This window comes from Salmo trutta, chromosome 37 (genome assembly GCF_901001165.1).
Source record: "Salmo trutta chromosome 37, fSalTru1.1, whole genome shotgun sequence".
Taxonomy (NCBI): domain Eukaryota; kingdom Metazoa; phylum Chordata; class Actinopteri; order Salmoniformes; family Salmonidae; genus Salmo; species Salmo trutta.
In genome coordinates this window covers 25,172,023-25,198,469 of record NC_042993.1, presented here as the reverse complement: position 1 = coordinate 25,198,469, position 26,447 = coordinate 25,172,023, and the positions used below count along the sequence as shown (strand labels likewise).

Genomic DNA, 26,447 nt, shown 5'->3' with positions numbered 1-26,447 from the left:
GCAGGGGAGATGATTCAGGGAGAGCAGCGTGGTTGGTTGCATGTGAGGAGCGGATGGTACGATACAAACTGGCCAGCCTTTAACCCTGACTGTGGGAGATATGGTTGGCTCACCATGCTATGTTATTGCTGTAGTCCTGAAGACATTCTCAGTCTAACTGTCTGGCCGTGAGAGAAGGTGGTGGTGACTATGGAAGGTGGAACTTTGCCATTGCAGGTTACTCAGACTGAGGTGTGGGGAATTATGGGTAGTGTAGTCCCCCCAAAGGTCACTCACCCACCCCCCCCCCCCCCCCCCCCACCCCATTGCAGGTTGCTCAGACTGAGGCATGGGGAGTTATGGATAGTGTAGGTCCCCTACAGGTAACTCCCACTCCCACGTGCCCCCCCCATCTCTCCCTGTCTGTTTTGAGTAGAGAAGCAGGAGTGGAGCTTGGGGGTCGGGTGAGAGTGAGTCACTCTCCCTGATTGGCCCAGCCGGACCATCCCCCTCTGGCCACCTCCCCCTTGGCTCTCTCCCCCATGGTCTATTCACACCCAGTTGAGGGCTTGTGGGGGCTGGAGGGTGGAGGATCAGTGCTCAGTGAGAGACTCCGAAGTGGGGTTCGAGGGGGGATCCTGCTGGACTTCTGGAGTGACGATGCCTCGGTGGAGCTTTTCCAACGACTGTTTCATCTGAGGGAGAGAGAGAGAGGAGGCGGCTAATGTCATTACGACAGTCATGATGACTCATTCATGAATAACAGTGAAGCCGTTTGGAAGCCTTGTGTATGCTTTGTAAATGTGAGCGCACATGCTTGGACACGCGCACACAGAAAGTAAACACACACACACACACCTGGTCTAGCAGAGTGACTGAGGATTGGAGGATCTGTTGCCATTTGCCCAGCTGGGCCTGGTGGAACTGTCTCTGGAGCTGCAACACCTGGGCCCACTCTCCTGCAGACTGGGGTAGAGGACTGGATGGAGAGATGAGAGGAGAAGAATGAGAGGGAGGGAGAGAGAGAGAGAGAGAGAAAGAGGAGTTAGTTCACGTGCTAGAAATGCAGCGCTGGTAGTAAGTAATATCCAATGAAAGTGTTGGTTTGTTCTTGAGCAATGGAAGAGAACAAAACTAAATCATAGAACAAAACAGTGGGAATCAGAGGTGCATTTAGTTGTAGTTTAAATCTAGTTTTAAATCAAAAGGAGAATAGGATGGGTAAGTAGTAGTGACTATAATTTAAAAGATGTTTCCTGGTTTGGTTACCTGTCAGACAGAGAGAAGGAGTGCCACGTCTCCAGTGTGTGTGCAGCTCTCTCCAGAGAATACAGCTTGTAAAACAAGAGCATGTTGAGGGCCACCAACACCACCAGACTAGAGGAGAGAAAGAGATGGTGAGAGAACAAAACAGCAGAGAAAGAAAGAGAGAGGGTAAATGTATTGACATAAGTATAGGCCAGAAACAGAGGGAGCGAGACTTGGTTATGAATAAAGGGACAACATTCAGGAATGAGAACGATGAGGAATGGGAAAAGTGGTTGTACAACTCAAACTGTACACACACACACACACACACACACACACACACACACACACACACACACACACGTTTTTGGACAACAAACCATACTACATCAAATAGCAGAGCCGACTTCAACACTGAACATGTCATTTGACAAGACATTGAGGATTATTATACAATACCTGACACAGATCCTATGCACATGAAGCGATAGAGAAAGAGAGAGAGAAAGAGGCAGCGGGAGGCCGTTAGTAAGCAGAGGAGATATTCATTTCGTTGAACCCCCTTCCCAAACACTGACGACATGGATTACAGAAAAAGACAAAACAAGCATTCAGACTCATTTGTACACTAGCGGAACTCACATACTGTGGTGGTTACGGTAATGCTACAGGGATGAGAGGCCACAAAAAACACTTTCACAATCACTCACAAAAGGTCAAATCCCAACTTGAGTTTAGTAGGTTATGTATTGATGTCAAACGGGAGAATTGTATGAAATGTGCATATCTCAAGTATGGATTCATCCAAAAGCTCTCTGACAAGCTCATGAACTGGACAAGATCAGGCCATCGATAATTCCCTTGGTTTACTCCTACTAAGGGACAGGGGAAACGATCAACAATCAGTGTTTCTTTTCACGCACGCCGAGAGGTCGGTACTCACATGAAGCTGACTATGAGCAGTATGGTAGAGATGCCTCCGCCTCGCCACCGCTCTCCGTGCTTGTACTGACCACCTGGTCAAAAGGGAGAAACACGTGACTTATTGCCAGAAGAGCCTGGATGCAGTTCCAAATCACACCACCAGATGTCAGTGTATAATGCAAAGCGGAGCACCACTGGCATCCGACATTTAGCTGTATGAATTATCATAAACATGGAGACAAAGTTTGATTGACACATTTGAGGTAAACGTTGAACTCTCCTCTTGACAATCTTTTAAATGGGTCTTATTTATTAGGCATCAAACGGAATAAAATGTACTGAAAAGGGGAGGGACTATGTTTCAGTGTGCCCTAATCAATACGCTCTCCTGACGCCACCACAACCCTGTTAACTCACCCGCCTCTCTCCGCTCGTCTCCCATCCCTCGGTCCCCGCGCTCTCCACCTCCCGCGCCCCCTCCCTCTCTCTCCCGGTCCCCCGGGCGCCGGGAGCAGGTGCGTTTGCGTCGCCGCAGGGCCGGGGGTGTCTTGGCAGAGTCTGCCCCCACCACATCCCCAGAGGTCACCACTGACACTTCAGACTGGAGCAGAGTCTCCAGCTTACACACCTCACTCTCTGAGAGGGAGGGAGAGAGAGAGAGAGAGGGAGGGAGCGGGAGAGAGAGAGAGACGAAGAGAGCGGGAGAGAGAGAGAGACAGAGAGAGGGAGGGAGCGGGAGAGAGAGCGAGACAGAGAGAGGGAGGGAGCGGGAGAGAGAGAGAGACAGAGACAGGGAGCGGGAGAGAGAGAGAGAGACAGAGAGGGAGGGAGCGGGAGAGAGAGAGACAGAGAGGGAGGGAGCGGGAGAGAGAGAGAGAGACAGAGAGAGACAGAGAGAGAGACAGAGACAGAGAGGGAGGGAGCGGGAGAGAGAGAGAGAGACAGAGAGAGACAGAGAGAGAGACAGAGAGGGAGCGAGAGACAGAGAGGGAGCGGGAGAGAGAGAGGGAGCGAGAGACAGAGAGGGAGCGAGAGACAGAGAGGGAGCGAGAGACAGAGAGGGAGCGGGAGAGAGAGACAGAGAGGGAGCGGGAGAGAGAGACAGAGAGGGAGCGGGAGAGAGAGACAGAGAGGGAGCGGGAGAGAGAGACAGAGAGGGAGCGGGAGAGAGAGACAGAGAGGGAGCGGGAGAGAGAGACAGAGAGGGAGCGGGAGAGAGAGACAGAGAGGGAGCGGGAGAGAGAGACAGAGAGGGAGCGGGAGAGAGAGACAGAGAGGGAGCGGGAGGGAGAGAGGAGAGGAGCGAGAGAGCAGGGAGGGAGAGACAGAGAGGGAGCGGGAGGGAGAGACAGAGAGGGAGCGGGAGGGAGAGACAGAGAGGGAGCGGGAGAGAGAGACAGAGAGGGAGCGGGAGAGAGAGACAGAGAGGGAGCGGGAGAGAGAGACAGAGAGGGAGCGGGAGAGAGAGACAGAGACAGAGAGGGAGAGAGAGACAGAGAGAGACAGAGAGAGACAGAGAGAGACAGAGAGAGACAGAGAGAGACAGAGAGAGACAGAGAGAGACAGAGAGACAGAGGGACAGAGGGACAGAGGGACAGAGGGACAGAGGGAGCGGGAGAGAGAGACAGAGAGGGAGAGGGAGAGAGAGACAGAGAGGGAGAGAGAGAGAGAGAGAGAGACAGAGAGGGAGCGGGAGGGAGAGACAGAGAGGGAGCGTGAGGGAGAGACAGAGAGGGAGCGGGAGAGAGAGACAGAGAGGGAGCGTGAGGGAGAGACAGAGAGGGAGCGGGAGAGAGAGAGAGGGAGCGGGAGAGAGAGACAGAGAGGGAGCGGGGGGAGAGACAGAAAGGGAGCGGGAGAGAGAGAGAGGGAGCGGGAGAGAGAGAGAGGGAGCGGGAGAGAGAGACAGAGAGGGAGCGGGAGGGAGAGACAGAGAGGGAGCGGGAGAGAGAGACAGAGAGGGAGCGGGAGAGAGAGACAGAGAGGGAGCGGGAGGGAGAGACAGAGAGGGAGCGGGAGGGAGAGACAGAGCGGGAGGGAGAGACAGAGAGGGAGCGGGAGGGAGAGACAGAGAGGGAGCGGGAGAGAGAGACAGAGAGGGAGGGAGAGACAGAGAGGGAGCGGGAGGGAGAGACAGAGAGGGAGCGGGAGAGAGAGACAGAGAGGGAGCGGGAGAGAGAGACAGAGAGGGAGCGGGAGGGAGAGACAGAGCGGGAGGGAGAGACATAATAAGAACACAGACCCTGCTTTATCCTGAGTAGGAGAACAAGACCACAATGCAAGTCAGTCTCACCCATGTGTCTGTAGTACTCCTCGATGCCGCTCCAGGTGTTCTTCTCGATGAGCGCCTTCACCAGGCTCCACGGCTGCTTCTTGTAGCAGATATCTGACGACACCCTGCAGACACAACTCAGAGTCCATCACACTGTAACCAGTAACCCATCCCTGCAGCACTCTGTGTCACTAGACATAATGCCCGGTACTGCACGTACCTGGGACCCCCCCACAGCTAAATAGAACATATTATATAACAGTATTATATGAAGGGATCACACGTCAGAAGCTAGAAACGTATCATAATGAATACCGATCCGCCGCTGAACTGCTGGAGCAGACAGACATGGCAGCTCTGCCTAAGTACAAGCATTTCCCTACACCCGCAATAACACCCGCTAAATATGTGTATGTGACCAATAAATCAGGTTGAGTTAACTGCACCTTAGAACACTTTAAGAGGACACGTCATCCATATCGGGTGTATTTTATGTGGCGTAAGAACATAAACTCTCGGTTTCTAAAGGCAGTGAGTTCACCTGATACACACAACATTTAGTAGGTTATGACACAAAAAGTCGATTCAAACAACTAAAACGTTCAAATTCCACCACCCCCTGATATTTGATCTGCGCAGGCGGCTCATACACAAACTGCTAGTCAAAAGCTGGTGAAAGTAGGTACCGGAGTCTGCTCTTGTTCTTGTTGATGGCGGTGAGGCAGTAGCGGTGCACGGTGTAGAAGTAGTCCTGGTAGGGGATGCCCGAGGTAATCACCTCTGAGTCCACCACGTAACACTCGCCCGGGGAGCTGTTCTTATACAGCGTCTGGATGGAGCGAGGGAACGGTGTTAGTGGATGGCCTATGAGGTGTGTCCCAGTCCTCAGAAGGCAAGTCTTGTTCTCCAACTCAGTGGAGACTCGCCATGCCCTAGAATTCCTTGGTTTTTCTTTTGCGAACCGGATATTCAAACCAGAACATGGAGGACAATGGAGGTTGGTGTTTAAAAACCTGGAGGACAGGTTCATTGTAATGGCTGTAATTAAATGAATGGAACGGTATCAAACACATCCAATCCAAATGTTTGGTCCGGTTCCATTCATTACAATGAGCCTGTTGTCTGATTTAAGGTGACACCAGCCTCCACTCATGTCGACCAAATGTTTTTAAAAACGGTCGAATCCAACACCCTGACAGACTGACCTGAGTTTCCACTACGGGGGCGGTCTTGGGGCCCAGGGGGTTGTTGATGGCGATGGTGTAACTCAGGATCCGGCTGGTGTTCCCACTGCTGCTGTCCTGCTGCCACTCACGAACTGACAGGTCTGACGGAGGGACAGAGAGAGAGAGAGAGAGAGAGAGAGAGAGAGAGGACCACGAAAATAATGAGGGAGGGAGCGAGTGTGTGTGAGAGAGAGACATTAAGTGAGAGAAATAGAAAGTAGAAGTGAGAGAGGACAGAATGAGAGGAAGGCAGAGGGAGAAAAGCGAGAGGGACACAGCACCGCTTCACAGAAGAAAACTCACTAATTAATGCCACACAGTGTCCTCAAAGCTGGCAGGGGCACAAACCAGGGAGGCCACCAACCAACCAGCTCCACGCCTCTATGGCAGCATCTAATAAATGACAGCTTTAGGGGACTGTGCTAAGAACAAGGAATACGCAGAGCCCTGTACAGCTTCTCTCAAAACAGACAATAGCATATCAGGTGTTTTTTGAGTGAGTGAGTGAGTGAGTGAGTGAGTGAGTGAGTGAGAGAGAGAGAGAGAGAGAAAGGTTAACACAGTGGAAACAAATACTGTGGACTGCTCATTAGAGCTACAATACACTGGCCAATGTCTGAGAAGAGAGAAAGGAGGGGGGGAGAGCCCTGACTGTATCCCAAATGGAACCCTATTATTCACATAGGGAATAGGCCAGGGTGCCAATATTTGGGACCGCTCCTGTCTAAGCACTAGGAGGACAATAAGAATCATTCCATCCCCATACATGACAACAGCCATACTGTGTGGCGCAGCAGAGACGTCCTGCAGACGAGCACCAGCGCATCAGGAGATAGACGGTGGAGTGGAAGGGGTGGCAACGAGCGCCTCGCGCACTAAGACTCCTAGGCCGCGTCCCAAACGGCACCCTATTCCCTACGTTGGACCAGGGCTCTGGTCCAACGTAGTGCACTACATAGGGAGCCCATCCTGGACGCAGCCCTAAAGCTTACTGTACAAGCCCTGGGGGACTGGACTTTAGGAAGGGCCGATCAGTCACATGGAATGAACTAAGCATTTTGCATCCTATCGTGTTGTAGCCTATCCATGTTTCTAGGCAGACTATCACTAGTACTGGGAAACAGTGGTGTGTACTGGAATGTACTCTAGGAACAATATTTATAGATTTAAGGAGATATTTGGAAAGGGAATGAAAACAGAATGAGCAGAAAGGGATCAAGAGGAAGAAAAACGAGAACGTTGCCAATGCCAACCATGTGAAAGATCAACAAAGTGTGTGTGTGTCTCTGCGAGTGTATGTGAAGGGCAGGTGCGCTAGTGTGCACACGTCGGTGCGTGCGTTTCCTGCCACGTGTGTGCTGTACGGACCTGTGAAGTGGCGCTGGGAGAAGAGATGCTGGATGAAGTGTGTGTCTGCGGAGAAGAGCAGGTCGTGCAGCTTGTCCACGCTCATGCGCACCACCATGTTGATGTGCAGCCGGCCAGCCAGGTCCGCACAGAACGACTCCACCTCGTCTGGACGGGGACAGAGTTAAACACCAGTCACCACTAGAGTAACGCACCAGTTAGCAGAGAGAAAGTCTATCATCAGAATTTCTATATATTTTTTTATATATCCCCCAGGATTTGTTGCAACTACATAGACAAATAGGGCTGGCTTTTCAAGCAACTTCAATTCCACAGTGTCAGATGAAATGTCTTTTCACGTGGATTAAATAAAATATAAAAACGGCAGAGATAAATGGGGGGGGATAATGTGCTTTTTGTTGACGGGACACAGTTTAACACCGTTCTGTTTGAGCAGAAGAGAAGTGTCAGAGTCCCCACTTTAACAGGTTGCTAGTAAAGTAACACTAGTACAGTTCAGACTTCTGGAACGTGAACGTTGCACTTTATCGGTCAAATCACAGTCACTAAAACATCATATTTCTTTTCAGAAAAGTGAATGCAGACATCTCAAGTCTCTCTTGAGTTTTGCCTTTAATGCAGCAAGTCACACAGTCTGTTCTCAGGAGAGTCAATGAATGACTGATGTCGGTCCAACTAGACTCCAGGTAGACTACTAGGAGAGGATCAATAGGCAGCAGTTTCAACTGGCTCTCTTCTGCATCTGCACAGATCGGAGAAGAAAGGATAGCTGAAAGCAGCAGGGTGGAAATCGCTTTCACCTGTCACGTTCTTTCAGACTAGTGGGAATGAAGGAAAGGAGAAAACCACCTTACGGTTTGTTAGAATTTCACCTTGGTAAAAAGTGTCTACAATCCCATCTTTCCCTCTCAAATCTTCCATGTCTACATGAGATGAAAATGTATTTTCTATATACAGTGGGGGAAAAAAGTATTTGATCCCCTGCTGATTTTGTACGTTTGCCCACTTACAAAGAAATGATCAGTCTATAATTTTAATGGTAGTTTTATTTGAACAGTGAGAGACAGAATAACAACAAAAATATCCAGAAAAACACATGTCAAAAATGTTATAAATTGACTTGCATTTTAATGAGGGAAATAAGTATTTGACCCCCTCTCAATCAGAAAGATTTCTGGCTCCCAGGTGTCTTTTATACAGGTAATGAGCTGAGATTAGGAGCACACTCTTGAAGGGAGTGCTCCTAATATCAGCTTGTTACCTGTATAAAAGATACCTGTCCACAGAAGCAATCAATCAGATTCCAAACTCCCCACCATGGCCAAGACCAAAGAGCTCTCCAAGGATGTCAGGGACAAGATTGTAGACCTACACAAGGCTGGAATGGGCTACAAGACCATCGCCAAGCAGCTTGGTGAGAAGGTGACAACAGTTGGTGCGAATATTCACAAATGGAAGAAACACAAAAGAACTGTCAACATCCCTCGGCCTGGGGCTCCATGCAAGATCTCACCTCGTGGAGTTGCAATGATCATGAGAACAGTGAGGAATCAGCCCAGAACTACAGGGGAGGATCTTGTCAATGATCTCAAGGCAGCTGGGACCATAGTCACCAAGAAAACAATTGGTAACACACTACGCCGTGAAGGACTGAACTCCTGCAGCGCCCGCAAGGTCCCCCTGCTCAAGAAAACACATATACATGCCCGTCTGAAGTCTGCCAATGAACATCTGAATGATTCAGAGGAAAACTGGGTGAAAGTGTTGTGGTCCGATGAGACCAAAATGGAGCTCTTTGACATCAAATCAACTCGCCGTGTTCGGAGGAGGAGGAATGCTGCCTATGACCCCAAGAACACCATCTCCACCGTCAAACATGGAGGTGGAAACATTATGCTTTGGGGGTGTTTTTCTACTAAGGGGACAGGACAACTTCACCACACCAAAGGGACGATGGACGGGGCCATGTACTGTCAAATCTTGTGTGAGAACCTCCTTCCCTCAGCCAGGGCATTGGAAATGGGTCGTGGATGGGTATTCCAGCATGACAATGACCCAAAACACACGGCCAAGGCAACAAAGGATTGTCTCAAGAAGAAGCACATTAAGGTCCTGGAGTGGCCTAGCCAGTCTCCAGACCTTAATCCCATAGAAAATCTGTGGAGGGAGCTGAAGGTTCGAGTTGCCAAACGTCAGCCTCGAAACCTTAATGACTTGGAGAAGATCTGCAAAGAGGAGTGGGACAAAATCCCTCCTGAGATGTGTGCAAACCTGGTGGCCAACTACAAGAAACGTCTGACCTCTGTGATTGCCAACAAGGGTTTTGCCACCAAGTACTAAGTCATGTTTTGCAGAGGGGTCAAATACTTATTTCCCTCATTAAAATGCAAATCATTTTAGAACATTTTTGACATGCGTTTTTCTGAATTTTTTTGTTGTTATTCTGTCTCTCACTGTTCAAATAAACCTACCATTAAAATTATAGACTGATCATTTCTTTGTAAGTGGGCAAACGTACAAAATCAGCAGGGGACCAAATACTCACCCCCCCCCCCCCACTGTAACTATGCTCCAGTGGGCTCCAGGAACTCACCCTCTTCCTGTGTGTCTGAGGAGTTGCTGGGGTCGGTGGGCAGCTCGTCGTCGTTGGTGAGCTGGTCCAATGAGGAGAGGTTTCCCAGGCTGGTGGCCGACGGGGGCACCATATGATTGGCCGACTCCAACAAGCTGTCCCCGCCCTCCTCCACATACTAGGAAATGGCATGTGAGGGGAGAGAAAGGAGTAGTTAGTTACCACCCGCCGTGAGGTCATTAAGGCAGAAACACACACACACACACACACACGACTGAGGAGCCTTAGCGGACTGATATGACCTCAAGCCTCTACTCTGCCCGGGTCAGACAACAACACTGGCTCTTTTAGGCATAGCATGGGCTGCGTCCCAAATAACACCCTATTCCCTATATAGTGCACGACTTTTGACCAGGGCCATGGAACCCTATTCCCTGCAGTACACTATATAGGGAAGAGGGTGCCATTTGGAACACAGCCATTAGCATTAAATCCGAGCTGGATGACCGTTTAGAGCCAACAAGCGACTCTTTGATCTCCTGGGGTATGACTGGGGTATATTTATCTTATCAAGATAAACCATGGAACAGTCATAATTATGAAACTATCTCTATAGCCAGTTCAAAGTTATACCCCCCCATAACTAACGATGCCCTGGGTCATATTAACTTAGGGTGAAACGTTTCAAAACGTTGTCTAATGAATATGACCCTGTAGTTCCCTGGCATGAAATCAAACAAAACTCACGAAAGAGGCAGCAGCCGAGGCGGGGGCGGACAAGGAGGCGGTGTGTGTGGAGGAGGGCAGGGAGATCTGGGAGCTGGGCGGGCTGGGGTCCGGGGGGTCCAGGGAGGTTCTGCCGGGGATGTCTATGGGCAGACAGGTGGATGAGGAGGGGGGAGATGAGCCCAGACCACCGCTGGCTAGGAGGGGGCCACTGGGGAACAACGCTGCCATGGAGGGGGGCGAGCTGCCCAGAGAAGCTATAGCCCCCAAGGAGCTGAGGTCCAACAGGTCAGAGACAGAGACTGACTCATCCACTGGCCTGAGATGTGGGAGAGGGGGGGAGGTTGAATAATAGAGACAGAAAGAGAGAGACGGAGAGAGATAAAGGGGACAGAAAAAGGGCAGTATGGGGGGAGGGGGATAAAATGAGAGAGAGAATGAAGGAAGACATAGGAGGAAAAGGAGGAAGAACAGCATGATTAAAAATTCACAATCACAGTAGTGGCTTTTAATTGAGGGGATCGATAATCCAGAGACATCACAAAGTTAACGGACGACTGTTCTAATTTAATGGACAACGCCAAACTAAATGGTCACACGCGCACACACACACACACAAACGTCAACAGAATCTCTCTCTCTCACACACACAGCGAACATGTACACTCACAGTAGACCGTTAATGTGCTCGCCGGTGGGGGAGACATAGTCATCGTCTTCACTGGTGAGGCCCAGCTCAGTGCCGTAACACTGATGGACGATGTGCCACAGCTCCTTTGGGGACAGAGGCTGAGAGGAAACAGACATTAACCTTCCCAATGTCTCACTAACTTCTTGGAATTTCCTCTTGTAGGACATATAATTCAATCAATCAGTAACCGATAGTTTTGTTCAGTGTTATATGCATTTTGGGTCCTGTTGCATTTTGTTATGTTATATTTCATCACTTAATAGTTATATTATCCAATAAACAGTTTCCAGCTGTGCTAACATAATTGCAAAAGGGTTTTCTAATGATCAATTAGCCTTTTAAAATGACAAACTTGGATTAGCTAACACAACGTGCCATTGGAACACAGGAGTGATGGTTGCTGATAATGGGCCTCTGTACGCCTATGTAGATATTCCATTAAACATCAGCCGTTTCCAGCTGCAATAGTCATTCACAACATTAACAATGTCTGCACTGTATTTCTGATCAATTTGATGTTATTTTAAATGGACAAAAAAAACATGATTTTCTTTCAAAAACAAGGACATTTCTAAGTGACCCCAAACTTTTGAACAGTAGTGTATTCCCAATTCATTTCACACTGGCAGGAGTGTGAGAGCTGGAGGTGGGTACCTTGTCCATCAGTGCGTTCTGCCATAGTCTGAAAATCATCATGTAGCTGCGATCCCTCGCCCCGAAAGACGTGAAGAAGTGCTGGATGAAACGACAGAGAGAGAGAGCAAGCACAGAGGAAAACAAATTGAGTGAATGATGGAATGACAGCTAGTGGTCATTGCTATTGACTGGGCTTCGGCTTGTCAAAAACCATGACAGAAATAGCCTATTTTGCCATGATAAAAGGTACTTGTCAAGCATTGGGAGCATCTAAGCCAGTGGTTCTCAACAGGTTTTGCCTGGGGACCCAAATTTGACAGTGACAATTGAGACGCGACCCAATATTATGGACTGCCGATGATTCCATTTGTATTGTTGTATTGCAGCTTCCTTCGTGGGTAGGCTTCACTTACTAAATAGACTGTCTCAATTGTGGTAGTAAAGAAAGTCATTACACAGTCATATTAACTGAGAAAAACATTTACCAATTGAAGAGAATAAGCCATTTAATTTGGTGATAGTTCAGGAGTGGAGTGTAATACATTATCACTCAGAACATGACATCAATACCAGTCTAATAATGTTAAACGAACAGTAACACATACCAGTGTTTACAATAGAAAAAAACAAATCATTAGGATTTCTTAATCAATTACAAATGTCAATAGTTTCACAACCTTGACATTTTTTTAAAGGCGTAGATTTTTAATCAGATCTAATAAAAGGTAATATGAATGTCAGAATGAATTAACATAGTGAACAATAACTCATTAACCTGTGTGTGTGTGTGTGTGTGTGTCCTATCAGTGGGAAAGCTGGGGGTGTTCCGTTTGATAAGTTTATGTACAGTGAGGAAAAAAAGTATTTGATCCCCTGCTGATTTTGTATGTTTGCCCACTGACAAAGAAAGGATCAGTCTATAATTTTAATGGTAGGTTTATTTGAACAGTGAGAGACAGAATAACAACAAAAAAATCCATAAAAACACATGTCAAAAATGTTATAAATTGATTTGCATTTTAAATGAGGGAAATAAGTATTTGACCCCACTCTCATTCAGAAAGATTTCTAGCTCCCAGGTGTCTTTTATACAGGCAATGAGCCGAGATTAGGAGCACACTCTTAAAGGGAGTGCTCCTAATCTCAGTTTGTTACCTGTATAAAAGACACCTGTCCACAGAAGCAATCAGATTCCAAACTCTCCACCATGGCCAAGACCAAAGAGCTCTCCAAGGATGTCAGGGACAAGATTGTAGACCTACACAAGACCATCGCCAAGCAGCTTGGTGAGAAGGTGACAACAGTTGGTGCGAATATTCACAAATGGAAGAAACACACAAGAACTGTCAATCTCTCTCGGACTGGGGCTCCATGCAAGATCTCACCTCGTGGAGTTGCAATGATCATGAGAACGGTGAGGAATCAGCCCAGAACTACACGGGAGGATCTTGTCAATGATCTCAAGGCAGTTGGGACCATAGTCACCAAGAAAACAATTGGTAACACACTACGCCGTGAAGGACTGAAATCCTGCAGCGCCCGCAAGGTCCCCCTGCTCAAGAAAGCACATATACACATGCCCGTCTGAAGTTTGCCAATGAACATCTGAATGATTCAGAGGAAAACTGGGTGAAAGTGTTGTGGTCAGATGAGACCAAAATGGAGCTCTTTGGCATCAACTCAACTCGCCGTGTTTGGAGGAGGAGGAATGCTGCCTATGACCCCAAGAACACCATCTCCACCGTCAAACATGGAGGTGGAAACATTATGCTTTGGGGGTGTTTTTCTGCTAAGGGAACAGGACAACTTCACCGCATCAAAGGGATGATGGACGGGGCCATGTACCGTCAAATCTTGGGTGAGAACCTCTTTTCCTCAGCCAGGGCATTGAAAATGGGTCATGGATGGGTATTCCAGCATGACAATGACCCAAAACACACGGCCAAGGCAACAAAGGAGTGGCTCAAGAAGAAGCACATTAAAGGTCCTGGAGTGGCATAGCCAGTCTCCAGACCTTAATCCCATAGAAAATCTGTGGAGGGAGCTGAAGGTTCGAGTTGCCAAACGTCAGCCTCGAAACCTTAATGACTTGGAGAAGATCTGCAAAGAGGAGTGGGACAAAATCCCTCCTGAGATGTGTGCAAACCTGGTGGCCAACTACAAGAAACGTCTGACCTCTGTGATTGCCAACAAGGGTTTTGCCACCAAGTACTAAGTCATGTTTTGCAGAGGGGTCAACTACTTATTTCCCTCATTAAAATGCAAATCACTTTATAAAATGTTTGACATGCGTTTTTCTAGATTTCTTTTGTTGTTATTCTGTCTCTCACTGTTCAAATAAACCTACCATTAACATTATAGACTGATCATTTCTTTTTCAGTGGGCAAACGTACAAAATCAGCAGGGGATCAAATACTTTTTTCCCCTGACTGTATTATTGAATTATGGGGTGATAGTTGACAGGGCAACTCGGAGATCATGCTGGCTGTCCAGTTTTTTTCTGCTTTGACTTTGTTTTCAGAACGGCCATAGCAGAGAAGCCACTTTCACACAGATAGGTAGTGCAGAACGGCAGCATGATTCCGATTGCATGACAGGCGAGAGCAGGATATTCTCCCACTATGCTGCACCAGAACTGTGGCAGTGTCATTTCCAGTAAGCGCATGATCAGTCCGTGATCAAATGACAGCTCCACCAGCTGATCCTCTTCGTTGCTTGGCAACGTGACGCTTCCCATCTCCACTCGAAAGGGGTCCCGTCCCGTATCCAGTCATCTTGTCTCCTGTTCTCCTCTGGGAAGTAGTCGCAAAACTTTCCCTCCAGCTTGACAAGATGCTGTTAAACGTTTGTTTTTCAGTGTGTCACCGTGCTCTTTGTTGATCAGATTATGAATCTCGAAATCAGCATTGGGAAATATGTCAATACTCCCGTTAGAAACATGATTTGCCCAAACGGTAAGCTTCATCTTGAAGGCATCCATTTCGTCCCTCTGTTCAAATCGATTGTGCCCCCTCCATTGCATTGACACATTGAGAGAATTCAGACGATCAAACATATCAACCAGGTAGGCATCCTGCGCGAGCGTTTTCCTCACAAACGAAATGTTCGGCCAGAGGTGACTTGTTTTCTGAAAGAAACGCAGCAATCTCCGCTCGAAGCTCATAAAAGCGACCCAACACTTTACCCCTGGAAAGCCAGCGGACCTCTGCACGATAAAGCACCTGCTGGTGCTCGCTCCTCATATCCCTACAGAAGGCCTGTAAACACCTGCTTTTACTGGAACTCTTTTTGATATAGTTGACACACTTGATCACATCCTGGAGAGTGGCGTGGAGCTCAGGCACCATGTCCTTCACTGCCAATGCCTCCCTGTGTAGGAAGCAGTGGTTCCACGTCGCACTTTGTGCTCTCTCCAGGATCCGCTTTACTACCCCGGAGTGCTTTCCTGTCATGGCAGCTGCCCCATCAGCAGCAGTGGTCACACCGACGCACCCAGCCCAGGCCAGTCCCACGGAGCCCAGGTACATATTCATTGTGTTAAAGACAGGCTTTGCAGTGTTGGTGGTGGGCAAATCAGCACTTATTATCTCCCACATGTCTGACATAGACCATTAGAATTGCATGGTGAGCCACATCTGTGGATTCATCAAGCTGCAGTGAGTAATGGCCATTTTTACAGATGCGCTCTGATGTCTGGCACGTTATGTCCTCAGACATGTCCTGGATTCTCCTCATGGTGTCATTGGATAGGGGTATAGTTTTAAGTTTGTTGGCGGCTGACTCTTCCAAGAATTCAGTTCACATATCAATCGCAGCAGGAAGTATGAGATCCTCTGCACTGGTGTGGCCTTTTTTTGCACTTAGCAATGCGCTGGGCCAGAAGGTATGATGCAAAGTGCCTTTTCTTCAATGAATCTTGTGAGGCCTCCAGATATTGATATTTTACTGTTTTTAAGTCAGCTGTCTTATCTTTGTGTCTTGGGTGCTTGGTGTCCAGATCCCTTTTCATTTTGGAGGGGTTTCATGCTCTCATTAGCCAACAGCTCGTTGCATAGGATGCACTGCGGTCCACACTCACTGTCTTATATATAAAACCATATTTGACAAAGTCGGGGTCGTATTTTCTCCTCTCGACAGGGACCAGGTTGTCTGCCTTGTTGTTGACATTGGAAGCAGCAGTAGATGAAGAGGGAGCTGCACATTTTAGAAACGTGTCCATGATTTTACTCTGACAGCTAGCCTACATGAGTTAAATGACAGTTAACTATCCACATGTGCAACGCCTGCAGAACACAACTGCGTAGTTAGCTGTCAATCAAGGTAGTTGTCAGAAGATGATCTGTATTATCTGATTGGACGTCTCACATTTAAAATAAAACAGTGTTGCAGAATTACATTTATATTGGATTAGTGTGTCGAGAAATCTCTCATTTCATTGGATCAGTGTGTGTGTGTGTGTGTGTGTGTGTGTGTGTGTGTGTGTGTGTGTGTGTGTGTGTGTGTGTGTGTGTGTGTGTGTGTGTGGCGAGAAAGTTATTGTATTGGTCAGTGAGTGAGTGCAGCGTGAGTCTGAACGTAGCTAGCCATTTCACCACTGCGGATGCACGGCACGTGTAAAGTCAGCAATAGTAAGCGCTGCAGCGGTATCCTTTCAAAATAAACCTCCCGCAACGTCGCCCTCCCAGTTCACATTTACTGATCTAAACAATATATACACACACACACTGTCTACAACAATCTATAATAAAAGTTATTTTCCTTTACATGTCATTGATACACCTGTTACCTACTGTTCTTCCACTACTCTGAACCGTCATAGTAGGCTGTGTGACCCTTGGCCCTTGGCTCACCTTGTCGTGGTCAGTGCTGATCTGAATGGCGTTGGGGATGACCTTGGCAGTCTTCTCCTTGGTCAGGGTGGTCACATCTTTCAGCAGGATTGTGATCTGAACAGAACAGGAGGGTTAGTGTTTGTGTGTGTGGGGGGGGGGGGGGGTTGTTCTATCCTCGTGGGGATCTAAAATCCCCCAAAGTCCCCACAAGGATAGTAAAACTTGGAAAACATTTCCCACATCCCCATGAGGATGAAGGCTATTTAAAGCTCAGATGTTAGGTTTAGGGTTGCAATTAGGGTAAGGAGTTAGGTTTAGGGTTTGGGTTTATTGGGACTCAATGTAGCTCCCGACGAAGATAGAAGAACAAAACGTGTGTGTGCGTCCATAACTTACAGTGGTTTCCCAGCGGAAGATATTGCTATAGAAGCAGAGCCAGTTCTCTGACAGATATAGTCTCCCCTGGAGTAGGATGTCTTTCTGCAGCGCACATGAGTAGTCTGGGGAGGAGAGGAAGAGGAGGTTGGAGGGGAGACATCAGGCTGACAAAGCAACAGTGTCGGCCCTTCACTTCCACAGTGTCAGCACAGAGATGCAATCTCGCACACAAAGTACTTGTGTGTGTGTGTGTACACGTGTGTGTCACTCACCCACTATGAGGCGTTCCGTGTCTGGCAGCTTCTTGAAGAGTTTGCGGAAATCCTCATTGCGCTGTTTATAAGTGGGACTGAGAACCTGAGAGAGAAAGATTACTTTGTTGCTGTTCTATGCGTTATCAAATATAATCTTGCAGAACCAGTCGTGTCTGTGAATATTGTATATACATTGTTACTGTCCAAATACTTTTGGAACTCAGTGTGTGGTTTTGGCTCTGTACTCCAGCACTTTGGATTTGGAATGAGAAAATGACAGAGGTTAAAGTATAGACTGTCAGCTTTAATTTGAGGGGATTTTCATCCATATCGGGTGAACCAAAAAACCAAAAGTATTTGGACAAATTCACTAATAGGTGTATTAAAGTAGTCAAAAGTGCAGTATTGGTTGCCATATTCCTAGCACGCAATAACTACATCAAGCTTGTGACTCACAACAAGACTGCTGACAATCTGCACTTTAACCTCCTAGTCAGTCATTGTATCATTTCAAAATTATGAGCCAAAACACCAAAAAATGTGTCACTGTCCAAATACCTTTGGACCCCACTGTACATCTGCCATGTGAGATTACATCAGATAAAATGTCCCTGAGGTAAAACCGACAGACTGAGAAGGTAAATGAGAAGAACACTAAGGTGAATGAACAGTTAAATCAGCTTAGGTTCAAAGCTTAGTGAAATGGTTAAACGAGGGGGTGGCAATTTAACAGAAACCGTTTTTGGCATCGATTGGTGCCATTTCACTGTAAAGTGCTATTTCATACTGTACTGTGCACTCCAACCAGGAAACACTGTAGCTACTGTCAGCAGAATAAAGTGCACCGGAGTGTGAGCCCCTAATGAACAGTTCCTTAAAGTGTATACTTACATTGTACCAGCTCTGCATTTTCTGCAAGGGAAAAAAAGAACAGCACACAATCAGTGATGAACAGCATCCAAAAGGCTCCTCCATCCTCAAACAGTAAATGTAGAGTCTTATCTATTTTGACATTCATGTAGTTGGGGAATAGGTTCAAATGGGACACTGCGGAAAAACTAGCCATTAGGCCTGTATGGCGTTCCTTGATGTTCTGGTCATTTATCAAGCTCGCTGTGTGTGTTTCTATCATCTCTGACTTTTATGTGTGTAAAAAAGGTCTAATGCAGCCATTTTTATCTTAATATTAAATCATTTCTGTGTAAAAATTATGTACCTTACTGTGATTAAAAACAATCAAAATGGTCAAAAATAAACAAAATAGCTTCTTAGCAAAGTGCAATTCCTTAAGCAAGATATTTGCTAAGACTTCCTGGGAGTGGGGAGGGAAAACTGAAAACTAGCTGTTATTGTTAGAGGTTTGGAACTCCATCCCACCAAAACAGGTTGAAATGCCAGATGGTATTTTCAAACAGCTCTTACACTAAAATGACATCATAATTTTCTAAATTTCACAATATTTTTCCAAAACTCATATTTTTGACTGCACTGAGCCTTTAGCGTTTGGCTTGTAGCCCATGATTCATGCATTGACAATCTGCCCACAGTCAATCTATTCCAATTCCATTTAACACTGGCCGTGTGCAAAATCTGGCTTGTCTACTACTTAAGGCTTCCCAGCCAAAACAGTTCGCAAGAGTTTCTGCATATATTATGACATTTTGTGACGTTTTTGTTAGTTTTGGAATTCGTGAGTTCTTTTTTCAGGGGACTTCGGCTGGTCGGGCTCACAACATTTTTTCTGGAGGCAAGGCGAAGTCTACGCCCCTTCGCCGGTGATTGGTCAACAGTAGGGATTCTTCAATAAAGTCTTTGTCATTCAATGACATTTGGTGCACATTTTGTCATTAAGAAATACTACACCAAACATTTGAGTTAGATGTCAAAGTGTGCGACAGATCTCCTCTGCAAAAAGGTCAAAATTAATTACAGATTTCTTGAGTTATTTTAGATTAATTCTGACTATTTTGAGGAAGTTTATACTGGCTATGGTGGGTCAAAACGGACAAACAGTACTATTGCTGCTTTTTCTAGTTTTTCCAGCTAAGGTCTTTAAGTGAGTGTGCAAGCACACTCATTCGGTTAGACGAGTTCAGCTAGGCGCCAGCCGAACTGAAGCATGCTGACACCATTACTTAAACTCACATACTGTGTACTAATCGTACCACATACTATTTAGAACATACTGTTTCGTGAAACAAAATGCAGTAAGCAACAAATATCAGCATACTAGGCATCCTACGGAGAATGTATCATCTAATGGCAATTGCTTTTACTCCATTCATTCAATTTTGGTACAGCACCTCCCATCAGCTGATTATCAGCTGTTGTCAGACACACTTGGGTCTCGAAAGACTATTCTCTTCCTCATGTGTTCAGCAAATTCTATTTCATTAAATGCCGAAATGAGTATGACATCCTGACATTTAAAGCACCACATTTCACATACTATTAAAAAAGTTACTTTTTTCACCTACCCAAAATGGCTACTATTTACAACACAAGTATGGGTATTCTCACACGGCCAATGACTACTGACTGCGTGGCTGTGTCCCTGTGTTGTCATGTGTGTCCTTATCTCTACATTAAGCAGGGCTGTGTTCAGCAGGGCACATAGTTGTGGAACGTTCAGATAGAAATATAGTATAGAAATACACAAATGCCTCTCTGACATGTAGACAAAGGAATCACGTCAGCTCTATTCATGACATTTCTATCTGCAACGCTCCACCTCCTTTTCCTATGGAATATGGCCCCGGTATATTGTTGACATAACAAAATGAGAGAGTGGCATGAGACGGGGCACCGTTACCTTGGCATTGCGGCTGAAATGGCGCGAGGCGATTGGGTAAGCGGAGGCGGCGGCAGAGGAGGAGGAGAGCAGGGGGCTGTCCGAACCTCTCCTTTCCCCGCTGCGCTCCCCCGGGCCACCCTCCGCGTCGCTGGTCCTGCTTCCGCCCCCACCACTACCTCCCAGCACCCGGCGGCGCAGAGAGGGGGAGCTGCCAGGGGTGCTGCGCGGAGAGTTACTGGCGGTACTAAAGAGAGAGAGATAGAAGAGATTAGTGGTAGGCTAAGGGAAAGAGTACAGACATTCATATTCATGTCATCCTCAAGATTTCAGTGGCCAAAGATGTAAGTAGTTAAGCCCATCTGGCCATGCCGGAAAGGATGGAAGAACTGTGCTTTTGTATTTAGCTAAAAACACACAATCACCAACCACTAACTCTAACCTTTCACCCAACTGATTGGTGGCAATTAGAGCGGTCAGACACTGTCCATTCCTATATAGCCTAGGAATCCTACCTGTGGCAGTGCAGTGGTATGAACCTTGTGGATCCTTCCTCTACCATCAACATAAATGAAAAAAAGCACAGCTTGGTAATAGTACAGTAGGTGGGGGCTGTTGCTCAATTGATCTTATTTCCAAGGCACTTGAGCAAGAATGAATACGCCTACATGAGAAACACATTAGGGCAGAAAATATTCAATGGAGGTTTTTATTAAGAGCACTTTTATCAAGGTAGCATGGTTGTGTAAGCATACTACACACCTGTTGTCTTCCTTCTAGTGAAAGCAGACATTCTGAACTCAAAGACAAGGTCAAACCTATATTGCTGTCATAATATGTGCATCTCATGTTCAGAGTTCAGGTCATGGCCCCGTAAAAATGGCTATATTGATGCCATCATAAAAGTTTCCATGGTTGCAGACTTGCGCTTCATTTGCAGTTCGGTGAAAACTGACAACCGCCTTCTGTTTTGACTCTCAGAATCATATCGTACTAACGAGCTATTAACACACAAAAACAGTCTCTGAAAACGGACACTGTGGTCTACTTGTGTGAGCTCATTTGATAATTTTGTTAATCTCAAACAATAACTCATAGCCCACACACCGACACTGAGTAATCACTCCACTGTATACAGCCAGAAGCATTTATACACCAACACCACCCTCTAGATCATATTGGTCACCCCATCTTTTTCTCTCTCCCTCTCTTCCGGCACCTTCTGTTTCTCTTTTCTCAGTGTTCCCCTCTTCTCCCCCCCCAGTGTTTTTTCTATCCGTAGTCTCAGTTCAGTCAGCTTCCCCTTCTCCCTTGCAGTCTCCCTTCCCTTTCCTCGGCTCTGTCCTCCAACTCTTCTCTCATTACTGCCAAAATGCATTGAATCCACACTAGTCCAATTGCCGGTTGTCGTGGTGACCAGAGGTGGTGGTGGTGGTGGGGGGGGGTGACTAGGTGTTAATATCAGCATTATCGCCAAGGTAACAGCCCCCTTGTGAAGAAAAAACCCAATAGTAGCTGTGATTCTGAATAATGAAATCATAGGAATGAGCCAACACTTGGGGTGATGCCTGCTGACAGATTTGTGCATTCAGAAATGATCTCAAAGCACTTTATCCATGTACAGTACAGTTTCCCCAAACTCGGTCCTGGGGCCCACCCTGGGTGCACGTTTTGGTTTTAGCCCAGCACTACACAGCTGATTCAAATAGCCAACTCATCATCAAGCGTTGATTATTTGAATCAGCTGTGTAGTGCTGGGGGGGAAGACCAAGTTTGGGAAACCCTGCAGTACAGGTGGGTGAGGATTCAGTGACATCATTGCAACTAAATTGTGCGCACAGTCGAAGTACAGTAGAGCTAATTATATCCGCATACAGGCCTACCCACCTACACTAATAGGCTTGTTGTTGTGTTCAGTCTGGGACAGTGTCCCATAGAGATCCTACTAAATTACTAGAGGAGATATGTAATTGAACACAAAGTTCCAGAATGGAAAATGGCAGCCATATTGGTCAGGGAGAATTCCAAACCAGTCTAATTGGAATTAATGGCAGTAGAGGCATAATCCTAATTTTCCTTATGCAGGAAAATAAAAAGGTATGTGATATCAGAAATTGTGTGAGAATTGTCATCAATCTAAAATATTGTCATATAATTAGTTTATAAAAGGTTTTATGCACATTTTTGGTATAAATTGCCTCTAAAATATATACAAACATAACATAAATGTAGAAATGTGTGTTTTCCTGGAAAGCTGAGAGTGCTATTATATGATACAATGTCAGTAGGCCTACTTGTTACATTTACAACTTGTCTAAATCCTATCACCAACTGATTTCAGACAGTGTATGGCTGTGGATTGATTGCACTGTGTGAATGGAATCATTCCTCTAAAAAAAGGCTGACTGGCTGGCTAGCTAACATACAGTGTAGATCAATTCTTCAAATTCCTTATTTTAAATAATATCTTATCACAGAAATGGCAAGCCATGGTTGACCCAACCCCCTGACCAAAATGGTTTTAAGTTTATCTTATCATAAGAAGGTTCATGTCTTTTCTGGTATTGTAATTATATGGGGTGTGACCCTTCAAAACGTCACTGGTGTGACCGACCCGGACAGTATCAATCTGTCAGTGAGTTTACAAACTAAATCACACATCATGCAATGTAGAGATGCAAACGACTGTCAAATGGAACTACCACAATATTGAATATTGCATATATTTTGTTTAGAGCTGTTTTCAGAAGACGACTTTCATCCAAGCACATGACAGTCAGGCGCAAAATCAACGCCACCGCCATTCACAGCGCCGGTCAGACAACAGAACGTAAACACCGACATGGTTACAATGTAACTGCGTGAAATCGCACTGTCTAGGGAAGTATGAGTTATACAAGCACAATAACAGATGCTGTCAGAAATTAGCCAAATTAGGTCGCTGATTTCAGACTGCTATAGACGCACAATTACAGCAGACAAGGGTGCCGAAATGGCCATTCGAATCAAACGACGTTCATATCCTTTCTACCAGCCCATCTTTCAAACAGGCAATCACTGACCTCCCTGTTTCCCAACCACATGGATACGAGTGCAGCCTACACCTTTATGAAATGCATTTAAATACGAGGACAAACAGCAGAAATATTTCCATTTGGAGGGCAGACAACCCCATTACGTAAATAATCATTTTGCCACTTACTCCATGTCATGAGGTGTTTTAAATTTGGACGTGATGTCCACACGCTGCTTCATAGTATCTGTATCACTAGGGCACCGGTCCTGTGTGCACTGCGCCGAGCCAGCCGACGCTACACTGTCCATCCCGATGTCTGTTTTGTCGGATATAAAAACGCACAGGGGTCCCCGAATAGAAAAGAGCACTTCATGTGCGACCTGTTTCACTTCCCCATCACCAACATCCTTCCCTCGCATCCAGGCAGGTAGCGCGACCTCAACCAGTCTCCTACTCCGTGTCTGGGCAAACTAGCGTTGACAAGCTGCGCCCATAAGTAATCCGTACTGAACACACAGGCAGCAGAGAGAGGGGGGAGGTGGAGGCACAAGAGGCCATGCACGGATGTACAGTAGCAGTGCACTCTTGGGAAGAAAAAAAAATAACTAGGTGCCACCTAGAACCTAAAAGGGTTCTTCAGAGAAACCTTGTAGGTATAACCCTTTTGGTTCCATGTAGAACCCTTCCCACAGAGGATTCTACATGGAACCCAAAAGAGTTTTACCTGGACAGCCAAAGAACCATTTTGGAACCCTTTTTTTCTACGAGTGTAGCGTTGAACTGGGAGATTCAAAAATAGGTTTTAGAGGACTTGAGTTATTTTAAAATCAATAAAGACAGTACTGGGAAAGGTTATGAAAGAGTAAATGCAAACATGAACTAGGGCCAGTTGTAGACAGATTATATAAATACAGGCCTAACATGGTGTAATAAAATATCACAGCCGTTTGCTAACATGGTTTATCACACTGACTGTAATTATCCTGACCGAAGCCCACCCAGTCGTTCAACCCACAATCGCTCTGTCCATCTCTGGATTAGAGACCCACTGAGTAGAATACATCATAATCCATGCTGTACAGATCCCCCTTCTCTTGCGCGCTCCCTCCCTCTGTAATCTGCTTTTCTGAGGTACAGGAGTGCCTACTGTAATCTCTTCCATTCATAGGGCAGGCGGGGATGAAGAAGGGCGCAAGAGAAAGAACAAGAACATGCTTAGACAGAGAGAGAGAAATAAAGAGTGGAGAAGAATCTGGTCCCCGGCACATTCAACAGAAAGTCCCTTATTACCAAAGAGCAGTGGTTGCACAACGTCAATGTGGAGAGATCAATGTTCTCTGGGCTAATTAGTTGAGTGGTGTTTTAGGCCTGTGCTCAGCACATTTTCAGGTGAGGCACCGTTCCAAACTATCTAGCAGAAAAAAATGTCTGAGGCAGCCTTCTGCTGAGTGGGAGACCTGAACCAAAACTCAATTAGTCAACGTTAATCCAAACATAAATATGATGAACTGGGGGCGACACCAAACACCTCAAATATAGGCTACAGAGAGACACAATGGCTTGGCCTGCAGACAATTGATCTGCAGTTGTTTTTGTGTGTCGGTGGATTATCAAATGGGATTATGTGGCCAGCAGAGAGGTGAATTGGAGGGGGGGGGGGGGTCAACGCCAATTACTCAATTAGATATCCGTCTGCCAAGCAGGTCAGGCCTTAACAGACAGGGAGGACATGTATAAGATAGTTGTTTTCCCTTCACCTCAGTTAATTTAACCCCAGTCTGCAAGTAATGTTTGATGACGTGTTCACAAAAAAACCAGCCCAAGGGTAAAGAACATATGCCTAACCTACTTTTTAAATGTGATGCTTTTAGTTGTTCAGCATCAAGTGTGCATTCAACAGTGGTGGAGCTGGAGGAAAGATGAACCCCTCCCCCACCCTCCATATTACTGTCACCTAACAGGTTATGGAGACATGGTACACGTCACGTTTGTCTTACATTAACACTTTGTTAAACCGCCAAAGGAAGTGCAATCTTTAAGATGTTAACTGATTTCAAGAGTGTGGTGTTGAGACCTGATAGCCTAACACAGAACTGTTGGCTATTTGCGAGGCCGTTTACTAGCCTTATATTGGAAGAGGTTGCCGCGCTGTCGCTCAGACTACAATTCTGCTACTGCTTAGACAGTTGTGCGGTCAGTGTTGTGCGGTCAGTGTTGTGCGGTCAGTGTTACGCAAGTGACTGAGGTTTGATCACCATGAAAAGGTGCTTTTTGAGGAATCCAACTTGATCTCTGATAGATAAAACACACAACACAGCTGTCCCCAACCAACAAAGTGTTGGAGTCAGCCAAAAGGAGCCTATAGACTATGTAGCCTATCTGAGGTTTAAGGCAGAGGTAATATCACCTTAGTAGACTAAGGCTAATATTTAGCCTAACTACCAAGTCTCTACAATAGAATGACTGGGAGATGTGGCTACACAGCATCTTGTAGGAACATGCCTGGCATAACACAGCTCGCATTTCTCCACGTCAGACTGCTTCGCACACGAGTTGTTGGCCTCTGATTCAAATCAACTGCCTCCCCCACTAAAACACCCCAGAATACTCGACTGTATTAAAACTCATTATTTGCATTGGAATCCTTCCATGTTCTTCCAATGCAAATCGTTATTCAGATCCCCATGGAAATCAGCCGTCTGTTGAGACCACCACAGCGACCACGCAGAGGTCATTAGCCTAACCATATCTAAAACGCCTTCATTGGCCTTAATCATCCGTTCCCGTCAGGGTGTGGCTGTCAAATATTCTCATCTACACTGTGGGTTTATTTCATGCAACAAGACAAAAACAATGGTAACCAAAGACATGAAATGAACTGGCTAGTGTTTTAATGATATAAGAATACTGTGCCTCATTGTATTAACGCGTCCAGGCTAAATGGGAATGAGTCCAAATAGTCTCAGGCCTAATGATTTCATGTGTCGTCTCAAACATCAGAGACAGTCGGCTGGTGTTACAAAACACCGGAACAAAACAGAAAATGCCTGGATTTCACAACAACTTGATCAATGAAGTGTTGATGACAAGATGACTTTATCATTCACAGCCATGGCCTTTTCTGTTTTATATATGAATACCACCAGCACTCTCATTTCTCACTGTATTACCTGCCTGATGCTCTGACTGCATCTAGAAAAGGATTCACTCAGAACCTAATGTATTGTCAAACAGTGGTATATCATTTGACTATGGCAACATTCAGACAACAGGAGAAGTGCATAGATAAGTATGATGTGTTTACTGTAGATAAACAAAGCCCTTGCTTTTAGATGATGCATGTAGCCTAAACAAACAACACTCAGGTGTGTTTGCAGTGAACGGGTGTCGTTCATACTAACAATAGCGGTGCACTGTTTTCATTTAGGCCTGTACACTTGCATTTTATTTTTTTCCTATAGTGCACTGTAACATCTCGGGTTTCAGTCTTACGTTCTCCCAACTGTAAATCCTTAATTTTTAAAACTGGAATC

At 46.2% G+C, this 26,447-nt stretch overlaps 1 protein-coding gene across 3 annotated transcripts in view; it reads right to left on the bottom strand.

The window, feature by feature from the left end:
- Positions 1-302: 302 nt before the first annotated feature.
- LOC115177036 (protein Aster-A) overlaps positions 303-26,447 on the bottom strand; it is a 31,095-nt gene continuing 4,950 nt past the window's right edge. Inside the window, exons 1-20 of one of the 3 annotated variants that reach the window (XM_029737492.1) lie at positions 23,101-23,488; positions 19,920-20,145; positions 17,999-18,019; positions 17,126-17,210; positions 16,872-16,975; positions 16,494-16,589; positions 11,661-11,741; positions 10,986-11,104; positions 10,337-10,634; positions 9,611-9,767; positions 7,018-7,164; positions 5,629-5,750; positions 5,110-5,252; positions 4,445-4,548; positions 2,569-2,787; positions 2,171-2,243; positions 1,687-1,698; positions 1,249-1,356; positions 838-958; positions 303-674 (exon numbers count right to left, since the gene is read on the bottom strand). In XM_029737492.1, coding sequence (XP_029593352.1) covers positions 573-674; positions 838-958; positions 1,249-1,356; positions 1,687-1,698; positions 2,171-2,243; positions 2,569-2,787; positions 4,445-4,548; positions 5,110-5,252; positions 5,629-5,750; positions 7,018-7,164; positions 9,611-9,767; positions 10,337-10,634; positions 10,986-11,104; positions 11,661-11,741; positions 16,494-16,589; positions 16,872-16,975; positions 17,126-17,210; positions 17,999-18,019; positions 19,920-20,145; positions 23,101-23,333 — 2,571 coding nt within the window. In that variant the 5' untranslated portion in view covers positions 23,334-23,488 and the 3' untranslated portion in view covers positions 303-572. Of the gene's footprint in view, positions 675-837; positions 959-1,248; positions 1,357-1,686; positions 1,699-2,170; positions 2,244-2,568; positions 2,788-4,444; positions 4,549-5,109; positions 5,253-5,628; positions 5,751-7,017; positions 7,165-9,610; positions 9,768-10,336; positions 10,635-10,985; positions 11,105-11,660; positions 11,742-16,493; positions 16,590-16,871; positions 16,976-17,125; positions 17,211-17,998; positions 18,020-19,919; positions 20,146-23,100; positions 23,489-26,447 lie in introns of those variants that run through there. The other 2 variants (XM_029737494.1, XM_029737493.1) reach the window with 2 other exon arrangements.